This window comes from Bombus pyrosoma, linkage group LG6 (assembly GCF_014825855.1).
Source record: "Bombus pyrosoma isolate SC7728 linkage group LG6, ASM1482585v1, whole genome shotgun sequence".
Lineage (NCBI taxonomy): Eukaryota > Metazoa > Arthropoda > Insecta > Hymenoptera > Apidae > Bombus > Bombus pyrosoma.
Window position 1 is genome coordinate 3,894,365 of NC_057775.1, and position 11,259 is coordinate 3,905,623.

At 43.5% G+C, this 11,259-nt stretch overlaps 1 protein-coding gene across 6 annotated transcripts in view; it reads right to left on the reverse strand.

Annotated features, from left to right (window-relative positions):
• Window positions 1-11,170, reverse strand: part of LOC122568601 (A disintegrin and metalloproteinase with thrombospondin motifs 10-like) — a 56,418-nt gene extending 45,248 nt beyond the window's left edge. For 4 of the 6 annotated variants that reach the window (XM_043728522.1, XM_043728524.1, XM_043728519.1 and 1 more), the window contains exons 1-3: window positions 11,090-11,170; window positions 10,062-11,021; window positions 949-1,130 (exon numbers count right to left, since the gene is read on the reverse strand). In XM_043728522.1, the coding sequence (XP_043584457.1) occupies window positions 949-1,033 (85 nt within the window). In that variant the 5' untranslated portion in view covers window positions 1,034-1,130; window positions 10,062-11,021; window positions 11,090-11,170. Of the gene's footprint in view, window positions 1-948; window positions 1,131-1,295; window positions 1,764-1,834; window positions 3,496-10,061; window positions 11,022-11,089 lie in introns of those variants that run through there. The other 2 variants (XM_043728520.1, XM_043728521.1) reach the window with 2 other exon arrangements.
• Window positions 11,171-11,259: the final 89 nt, after the last annotated feature.

Consider the following 11,259-nt stretch of genomic DNA (forward strand, 5'->3'; position numbering starts at 1 on the left):
TCTATAGCTTCTCGCCCGCTTTCTCGAGTTACTTTTGTTCGCGACTTGTCACGCTCAGCTCGGTCGTCGACGTGCACGAAATCTCGCCTTCGCTGGAGGTGGTTCTGTTAAGTGTACAAATAGTGTCGAGTTACGATCTAAAGACGAAAACGAAGACAGAGATTAAACGGACCTCGGAATACTAGGAGAAAGGTGGAAGTGTTGCGCCAACCATTGGAGTGATACGCTAATAATGCTAATTATCGCCTTATTTATGCTCGTTGTGGTAACATCTTTAGAGACACCACGCGTTACTTAGTTATGTCAATAAATATTTCGAATGCCATCGATTGTAATTTCAGTACTCCTAGTTATCAAAAACACCGATATTATCGAGATATCGACACGATGCGAATTTCCGGCATAGCGAACGACCAATCCGCGTAATCGTTCGCTCAAACTTTTGTCACCGCTAATTTCCTAAAAATCTACTAGCTCCGGTGTTGCTACAACGCGACATTCTTTGACATTCAAAGATGAAATCCGATGAATTTTGACACAGTAATATCTTTATATGGGAAATATGATGGAATCGATAGCACGATATATATGCTACGCAAAGTCATAACTGTTTCGCAACTGCGTATAAATTATTTATGTGTGTATATATATATAGGTATGGTGCATTTTAAATGTTACACGTAGACGTAATTAAAGCTATAAACCTAAGCGTTCGTTTAATTATTCCCGAGAGTATACCAGTTAATATACCCAATATTATATATTTAAAATTCGACTAGCGTAGGAAATGAATCATAGAATGTACGGGTACTGTATACGAGTCTATTTCGTTTAAAACGGTAGAGTAATTCTTGCACAGTCGATAAAAGGAATAATATCATGCGTAATTCACTCGTCATCCCTGTTTTATCGTCCCGATACACGATCGAGCGTGACTCTTAAACTCACCCCTGACATTCGGTCGATGGAGAAGAACCTCAGGCACGATATGCACGATAACGATAAACGTCTGAAGCATCAGTGAGTAGTGCATGATTGCGATCAGACCGACAGCGCACCTTCAAATAAGTACACGACGGCCAATACGTGGTCAAGCTTCCACTCTTTATGTCGCGTCGTCGTCCTTTGACCTGCAATAAATATAAAGAGATCGTTTTACGAAATGTTTTCTCAGCCATCATGTCGTGTTTATCAAACAACGATTAGCAGTGTGAGAAGAACCAAGGAATACTTTTAACGCGTGGCAAACCTTATTTGCGCGATCTTATCCTCGAGTCGTAATTCGATAAACTTACCGGTTCCTTCGATTTCGAGGTTGATAGCTGGCGAGCCGAACCAACGACTGAGATTTTCGAGAGGATTGAGAGAATGTTTAAGGGTTAAGGGAATAAAACGTTTAAGGGTTCGTGTTTAATCCTTGTAAGAGCGTTTTGCATAAAGATATTTGCGCAAGCGGTTCGGTATTGGAAGGACTGTAACCGGAAAACTCGGTCGATTTCTGAATAAACGTTCTGGCGAACTTTTTCTATTATTTCGTCGACGACGTGGCGGCGGTTCGTTCGCGTTTTACGAAACGTCTCGTGAAATAACAAGAAAGGTAATCTCGGGCTGCGACGCGAAAACATGCACGAATCGAGGAATTAAAGCTGAACTTCGCAGTCCCGGTGCACCTAAGGAAAAGCCTGCGGGATGCTTTTGCAGCAGCTTTGACCTAAGGTATGAACCTTGTTATGCGAGATTTTCATGGTCCGACAAGTAACGCTGGGTAATTATGGTAATCGGATTTCGACGAACCATGGCCAACCCCATGATTGCACTCGGCAGCTATACTGACCCTTTCTTACAGTCCCACGCTGAATAGTCGGCTTTACCTTACATTCTGACCTGTGTGTCTCTTCGAACGCAATTATCGTTGGAAGTTTTCCTTCGATTCAGTTACACGGATAGCACGGATCGAACGACGATTGTTAGATGCTGACCGTAAGACGACCGGAGCCACGTTTATTTGTCGAATCGACGCAATAAGTAAAACTGGAAATATAAAATAAACTACAGGAAGAACAATCTGAGATTGCTCTGTATGTTGGTCGGTGAATGAACAGCGTGCGAAGATATAAATGTTGTTAATTGCCATGCAAATACATCGGAAGCTCGTTCGCGTTGAAAGGTATTCCCAAGAGACTAATTTACTGATTTCGTAGATAGAGACAGAGGATTAATCAACTGACTCTGATTTCCCCGAACCCTTTCGGTATTCCTTTCGGCATTTCTCAGCAAGCGGTGACTACGATCCTTCTGTGAGAGTTGCTAATTAGAACAAGAGTTGATCATATGCACGTACGAGTCTCGCTGGTGTTTCACGTCGCATACCATACCAGCCTCTTTATTAAAGTCTATAATTTTCTCGCTTTGGATACGCGAATCAAAGGAAAAATTTCAACCGATCGACAATTCGCGGGTTATTTAAATCACACGGCCAATTACTTTCGTCCACCGAAATTTCTCCATGTAAAGGGTTAGATAGAAGTCGTAACAGGGTTTTTGTAACATTCATATGTGATATAAAAGGGCATATTTTTTTAGTTTAAACCTACGTGAATTCGATTTAAACGTGCGCAATAATTCCTTGAATTTCGTTAAATCGTTAGAACGCTTCGTTCCCTCTAATCGAAAATGAAGTATAATTATTCACCTTATTAGTCCGTACACGATTCATTGGTTTCTGGAAGCGACGATAATTCTCATAACGATAACATGTTCCTCTCGTTATGGGAGTCCCTAGCCAGATCGATCGACGACTTTATGCAGTTCTTCGTTCGATCGAAATTTGATCAATAAGCGGTATTGTTTCACCCCGATGGAAATTTTCCTCCGAAACTCATTAAACGCGAGGGTTTAAACAAGCGTTTTGTTCGCATCGACCGCGACCGTGGAATATTTATAAGATAGGCGCGGGTTTAAAGCGTCTCTTGCCGTCCGAATTGAGTTGTCACGCGTATGATATGACGCATACATCGGAAATTAACGACGCGGCGTCGCTCGAACTCGATGAGAAATTGTCTCACATGTGCCAGTACAATGAGACTTCTATCTGATAGAGGGCGATCTTTTTTCTATCTCTCGTGTTTTTCTACTTGTATCGTCTATCGGCAGTAGACGTGACTTTTATAGTCACGTACGTTTCAAAATATTTTCCCTTCTCTGTGAAATTTTGTTTTCATTTTCATCGCGAGAATTTCAAGTCTTTTCGTCCAATTATCGATACGTCGTCGGCTACCCTTGTGGCAAAATCCTATCGATTCTTCACATCGTCGAACAATTGCCAAATAAACGCGTTCTATCAGCGTAATTTGCGAATACAGGTACATAATGGAGACCTTCGGACGATTTGATCGATTCTCGAAGTTTATTACGTTCGAAGATCTATTTCTCAATCTGCGATCAAACTATTTTCGAACGAATTACGTAACAAAAATGTAAGCGATCTTCGACGAGTGAAGAAGAGGCATTATGAGCAGTTAACGTGAATCACAGCGACGATAACAACGATGACGATGACGACAACGCAAGGAAATGGTTCACAAAGTGAGAGGTACCGGAAATGCATTCGAGTATATGTTAAAGCGCGTGGGTAAGCGCGTGTGAAAATGCGTACGCTCGGACAAGAGGTGCGAGAGAAAAAGCGAGAAGGAAGGACAGAGAAAGGGAATAAGCAGAATAACCAACGCACTCGTTCGAACGGGATTTACTCCTACGAATATATATCGACGCTCGCCTCCGACTAATTTACCAATGTTAATGATAGTTAATTGACAGTCTGTTGAGAGCTGGAGTGTTCGAGCTATTCCGGGCGGAAAGAGTGCAACTATCACGATCGTTGTGCAAGCCGATCGTACATGCTGGAAATTGTTTATGCTCGCATTATGCACGCCATTGTTTCTGTATACGGTGTTGAAAGTGTACGTGACAAAAAATTGACAGCATACGGACAAGTAAAGAACGGCGATCCTATACCGTTGCTATAGTAGGACGCGTCGCATATTTTTCACCTATAATTGTAACACGTCGTTTTTCGTTTCTAAGAAAACCATGGAAAAATGTTCTCTTTCTTCTTTTTACGAGTTTCTTTGAAAATGTACTTCTCAGCTGATTTGCATTCGCGGAGATCAGACGTTTCGCGTCATTTCTGTGGACATAATAAGAATGCCCGGGGAACGTGAATGCAGAAGTTTAATTAATATCGATGAAACGTAAGAAGAGGATGCACGAGTCACAGGGACGTAGTGCTCCGGGCAATGATAATGAAGCCACTCCGTGTCAGACTACAATTGCGGTGCCGTACTTTACAATCCCCCTTTCAACGAAGCCTGATCAACTTATCCGTCCTTTTCCTCCTTTTACTTGAATTCCCCTCGTAAAAGCTCGTTTCTCATTGCCGCATTTTTATCCTTTACATTCGCCCTTCTCGACTTTGCTCGTCTCGTCGCCGATGTCGTCGTTGGCGGCGTGGCAGCTTGCAGCCACAACGAAATCCTACCTCACCTTCCCTTTGGTAAAATTCTTAAATTAATTTACGCCCAGCCAATTTATATAACGTTCGAGTGATAAAATATCCGACAGCCTCAACGTAATTTATGTCACAGATACGAAACGACAACAACGAAATTCTTCTTCGATTCGTATTCGTGACTCGTATTCGTATGTCGCCAACAGAAAAAAAAACGAGATGCCTCGACGATTAGATTATTAAAATTCTCGAAGAAAAAGGCGGATGGAAACTATTGGTGGAAATGAAACGAAATGGAAATCGGGAAAGTACGGAAACTACTACACGACCCATGCGTCGATTAATACGACTGCGATGTACATTTTCTTTCCAAATTTCAACGAGCATCGCGTTCAAACGTAAGCTTCGAAGAAAGAATGAATAGACGAAACGTGAGTCGACTTTAAGCGTGCGTCTGTCTATCGCGAGGATCAGTGGCGACCAGGTTGTCGACTAAATATTCATGCGTGATTTATAGGAGGTATGCGAGTACAAAGCGCATGCATCGGTCGAGGCGCCGCTACCATGCCACGATTCATTGTTTTCCGAGTGATGGATCGGAGTAGAACAGAAAGGTTATTTACGTTTTCAGATTAATCACGACTGCTCGATGGTGTGCCGTAACGTCCCCTTCCTTCGGGACGCGCCTTTCCAAGAGCTTCCTCAAAGTCTGTCAGAGACTCAACGAATTTGTATAAAAAGTTACAGACATCGATTCCATCGATCGCGACGATGCAAAATCGACAAGCTTTAACATTCTTTTGCCGTAACGTCCGTGATACGGTACACGAGTATCTCGAATAGGAATTTTATTTCGACGAATTTATGTCGACGCGTAGCACGGTTGGTCATGTTCCTACACGATAAACATATAACACGCGAATTTCACACGCGTAATATATGCGATGTTTATTGTGCGCGCGTAAACAATTATTTCAAGCTGTAGACACGTTAACGCGAATCAAACGAATCCGCGCGTCGTTTGTTCTTTACGCTGTATGAACGAAATCTGGGATCCGTTTGTGCATTACAACGAAATAAAGCTCAAACGTGATGCACGAGTTCCACTCGTTTTTCGTGTCGTATTAACGAGAATATCGTGCGAGTTCCGAGATTATAATTTCAATGATACCGGACCCTTTCATTTACCCATTTAACCGGAGAAATGAAAATTTCGTAAAGACAGAAATGTCGGCGTTGATGTTCAACCGCGTTTTCTTACAGGGAGATCGCTACAGTTACCTAGAATTTTGCCGCATTAAAGAAAATAAAAGCCCCCAATTAGTAGAAGAAAATACGTTGGAAATTAAGTTGTTACGAATCTCTTGGAAGGAAGTTAATTTAAAGGGCGATCGATAAAAATGTTATACGAAGGTACTTTACACTTTGCCACGAAACTCCATAGATTAGAGCCGAGTTTGTTTGTTCCTTTGCTCCATTAACCACTGCGCACCTTGTTACCAGATTTATAGATTACACCAAACGAGTAGGTTACTTTAAAGGTAAAAACGCTTACGTTCCTGGCACATGTTCATACACGCGAAAGAACTAATTATTTCAGCCGGTAGTTTCTCATTGCGCATCGAGCGCACGTACACGAACCAGGCAACGTTTTATTTGTCGAGTAGAGTGGAAAATTGTCGGTGGGATCGGCCACAGAGGGTAGGAATTACGTTACATGTTAACGATAATTTAAGAACAAGTGGAAAGCCGGTGGTATTATAGGATGTCCGTAGCCCGTTCGTGTAGGTACGGTTCACCTTAACGATTTAATAATTGCGCGGTTCCCTTCGTTCTCCAAACAACACGATCATTAACTGCGATATATAATAATTCGTTGCCCCCGGATTCGATATGCAACCTTCTTGACGAGGATCTCCACTGTCTGCTTTTACGTTATTATTACCGCGTAACAACGTAACAACGCGAGGAAAGCGTCTGCTCCGCAACGATTAGTCCGACAGGTATGCGATAATCACGGGTTTTACTCGAAACCAGACATTAACCTATTTCGTAAAAAGGTTGCCTCGCGGGGCTTTCGTAAAAAATTCTGCCACGTCGCGCCATTAATTGCCGGAAAAGTTGGCGGAAACGCCACCGAGAAAACTCTAAGACGCCTCGCTAGTGCCGTCTTTGGAGCGCGAATAGCCACAAGAAACTTTCCGCGGAAGCTTCTGTACTCCAATTAATGGCAAAGATTCGCGTTAAAGAGCGGCGATGCGGTGCGGTGCGGCGCGGCGCGGCGCTGTATAGCGTTGCGACGCGTTCAACGTATCCGAGTTAAGGCGGCATTTCCTATATGCGCGCGTCTGCGCCAGAAGCAGTCTTAAATACTCTTAATTGTCTTAAATCCGAATCACACGAAACCGTTGCGAAAACAAAAGCATGTTTCTCCATTGTAACGATACAAAGGCGTATAAAACGCAGACGAGTTGGACGTACATAGGAAGTTCCTCCTGTAACGCGTCGTCAAACGAACAAAACGTCAGTCCGACCGCTGTAATTTTCTTCCGATCGTTATCTCACGTTCCGAACTCGGTTTATACCGACTTGAACGAGCCAAGTAACGAAAATCGTGCCCGTGTCATAGGTGGATCCGTTTACTGAGGTTGCGCTCTCCCTTCCCAGTGAAATTGTTTTTCTCTCCTATATAAAAAAAAAAAAAAAAAAATTGACGTATCATCGCGATTCACTTGCCAGCGATATTATTAACCGAGACTAATTTGGTGCGTATCAACGCGTTGATAAACGTACGAGATCCGCGAACGACTTAAATCCGTTCAAAAAAGTGGAAAGAATCGAGTGGAAAGATCGTAGTTTGGAAGAAATTTTAATTAGTCATTCCTAGATATCTCGCGTTTCGATTATCGATTCTAGCAAGTAACGCGAGTCACGTAAACGTGCGTCGATAAACTTCGTGGTAGTCGCGATGCGACACGGCGCGGCGCGCGAAACAGCGTCGTCGAATAAGTTTACGAGTTAAAATCGGCGTGAGTCGTCGTTTATGGACAAAGATCTAGTGTCCTCTATGGACGTTTTGCGTTCGACGTACACACTGGCATGTATGATATAAACTGAAATAAATCGAGTCGAAGATTTGTTCAAGGCATCGTTCGGGGAATGGCTATGTCGAGAATTTCTTCGTTCGATAATTTATGAGAATCGTACGCGATTCTTATTGCGCCGATATATTCGATAATCGAACGAATCTTTAGGTGGTTTTCGCGAAAATTTGAGAAAGTTTCAAGAAACCGTTTGAATGCATCCGTTCCGTCTCGCTTCGTCTGTGGTTCTTTTTGAAGTATTTTGTTTTCATCAATTAGCCTCGAAAAAATAAATTTGAAATACGAAGTAGCATACATTTGGGAGGATTGTACTATTTTCCAGTTTAGCAATTTATTATTTTCCAGTGCAAACGTTCTTCTTGACTTGCCAATTAATTTCTTGCTTTGTGTTTCGTTCTAAACATCGATAATATTCGACACCAGACAAACAGCAAGCACCGTTAACGTACGAAATCGCGACTCTACCTACTGCCTAACTAATCTAAGAAGAACAGACATAGCTAAGATCGATACTAGCAACTTCTATGGTCGTAAAGTTTCGAACGCGTGGAAATTTCGTTTAATTATCGTGCACGAGTATTCATGAAAATTGGTAAACATTCATTAACATTTGTGTCATCGTCAACGTGGGGCGACGTTCGCTCGAATATCGCTTCGAAAAAGACACAACCGTACGTACATGCGTACATACATACACATACGTAGGTACTCGGTGATTTCATGTTCGCTTATTTACGGATGTACCATCAACGTTAACATCTTCACTTTACTGCGTCGTGGGCCTTTAATAATGAAATTAAAAGGTTGTTCGGGAATTGGTGGAGTAAAATGAAACGTAGATGGTAATTACAATGTTCATCCATAAAATTAATCGGTTATACTTTTGCAGGCTGAATGGCATGCTCGTTAACGGCTTATTTAACCAGAGCACTTTCTTTTTCGTTATTCTTGTGTAACGAGGTAATCCCGGCGAGCGATTACCAAATAAGCAAACAACAAATATAGCGGCAGCCGACGGCAGTTGCTTTTCAGCTTGAAATTAATCCTGTGCCGCGGCAAGTGGCCAACCGTGTACAAAGGATATCCATAACTCTGTCGATAATTTTCAGATTCCTGATTAATTGCGTGCCCCCACAGTGCAACAACGTTGAATCGACGACACGGTTTACTCTGTTGACACTTTTGCACGCGATAAATCACGCGAGTCACGAGGAGTTGCGGGAACCAGTTGCTACCAAACGTCACCGCTCGATTTTCTTGAAAAATCTCCACAGTTTCGCACCTTTCACGCTCTATCGTTTGCGTATCCACGAGATTTCCACGGTAACTCTGTCAATTTTTCAACGATCAAAGCCAAACTGTAAAGTTAATCAATTCCTTTTAAAGGAGTTTATTCGGAGGTTAGATTTGGGAAGCAACCAGAGAGAAAATTCGTCTATTAAACTCATTTTGCCGTCGGCAATTCGCGTGTTCGAAACTGTTAATTGAATTCATAACGTCGTAGTTGGAACTTGGTCAAACGAAAAGATCTCGTTCGTTCGCAACAGTTCAACGTTACCACTTGCTACGGTAATTCCAGTTTCATTGTACGCGCCGCTTAATATAACGCGATAACAGATTTTGTCTCCCCCTCCCTTCGATATTTTATCCAATTATCTTATAATTTTGCTTTTTGCAAAACGTGACCGTCGACGTGATTTATTTAAACGCGACTCTCTGGCTACGCGATGCGCGTCGTTCGATCCGCGTTAAAAGATTTTAATTTCCGCCGGTATATTTTCTGCAAAGCAGCTTAATGAACACATCGACGTCAGGATTCGATGAATTAACTTTGTCGAGTGTAATTATTTAATATTATCAGGCAGCGCGATCGAAAAATAAACCGCATCGATGAAATTAATCTTTGCAAAAGAAATTTAACGACGCGTTGAAAGTATTTGACGTGTCATTACCGAGTGACGAACGTTACATCGATAAATTTAATTTTTTGGTTCGCAATCACGATTTGATGGGTTTTACGAGCTTTTACGTTCGAATGCTTTTTAATATCAAAACGTTACACGTACTTAGATTTAAATAGCATTTGAATTTCAAACGATCATACGTTAAAAGTAATAATTCGTAAGAACGTCGGTGAAAAATTACTCCTGCTCGTCTCCTTTTCGCGCACGCAAAATATCCTTGCAACTTAATAATTACGAAAAATACACGGATAGAAAAAAGTATCTTCCACATTTCGCTTCCGACTTTCATCGAGCGGACAACTGCGACGCGTTACTTGAGAAATGGACCGGCAAAAATCGAAAATTTACCTTACGATTTAAAAATAGACGAGCGATCGATTATAGAAAAAATAGATATTGCCTCTGCTTCGAGCGTTTCTGAAACGTTACTATCCCGCTGAGAAATCGGGAAACTATCGGGAAAGTTTGTACGGTTGCGGTACATACCCGTGGCGAATCGTATCGTCCCGATGGACACGTGGTAACGATGGTGCGGTACACTATTCCGAAACACCTGCGCGCACGTTCTTCACACGAAGCGATTGCGACGAGGATGCGACACACCGGATACCTCTCGGCACTGGGAGCAGGCCGTACCTCCCCCGCGGTCACCTCCTTTTGAACGTTCGTGTGTGGCGGTGGTGGTGGCGGCGGTGGCGGCGACGGCGACGGCGGCGGCGGCGGCGGCGGTTCATCAGCTCACCGGTTCATCACCCAACAGTTCACTTTTCGCCGGAAGTGGCTATGTGGATCACGAAAACACGCGCCTCGAAAGGCGCTTGTGTAGGAGGGCCCGATACGCGCGAGTGGGGGCAGCGTGAGGGACCGCTGTCAGTTAGACGGCAGCAGTAAGGGGTGGGGGGATAAATCGACGGAGAAACACAGAAGCGGAGGAAAAGAATCGCGAACGAGAGAAACCGGCGCGACGCGAGGGCAAAAGGGTACAAAGGTGGTGGAAACGGTGGGTGTGACGATCAACAGGAGGGTGGAAAACGGAGAAGGAAATCGGAGGGAGGGGTAAAGAAGGTGGATAATAGTCGCAAGGGGAAGAGATATTACAGTGACAGACGGCCAGAGACGATAGAAGGAAGCGGAGAGACAGGTAAGGAGACGGAAACGGAGCGAATAGGAACGAGAGAGAGAGAGAGAGACAGACAGACAGAGAGAGACAGAGAGGAGGGGCGGGGTACGGACAGAAATGACGGAACACGGATGTCGGGTCCAACGGAGAAGTCGTGGGCACGATTGCCGTCACAACACTAGCGATCTGGTGGTACACTCTTCCGATGCTACGTATACATGGTCCTCTCCGCTCCGTATCCCTGTTCGCCGTTTCTCCGTCTCGTTTTCTCTCCTCGATCAGCTGGCCCTGTGCTCGCTCGCTTCCTCCCGCCCGCCCCCAGCCACCTATGTATATATATATACATATATATCTATATATGTATATATATGTATGTATGTATGTATGTACGTACGTATGTACCAGACTCTCTCGGCTCGGCTTCTATCTACTTATATACGTACGATACACGGATTACGTCCGCCGACTACTACGCGGCTCGATCTCTCCTCTCTTTTCGTCTCCTCCTTGGCTCAGTTACGTTTAACAGAGAGAACTCGGAGGTTCCCTCCTACCTTGGACGGC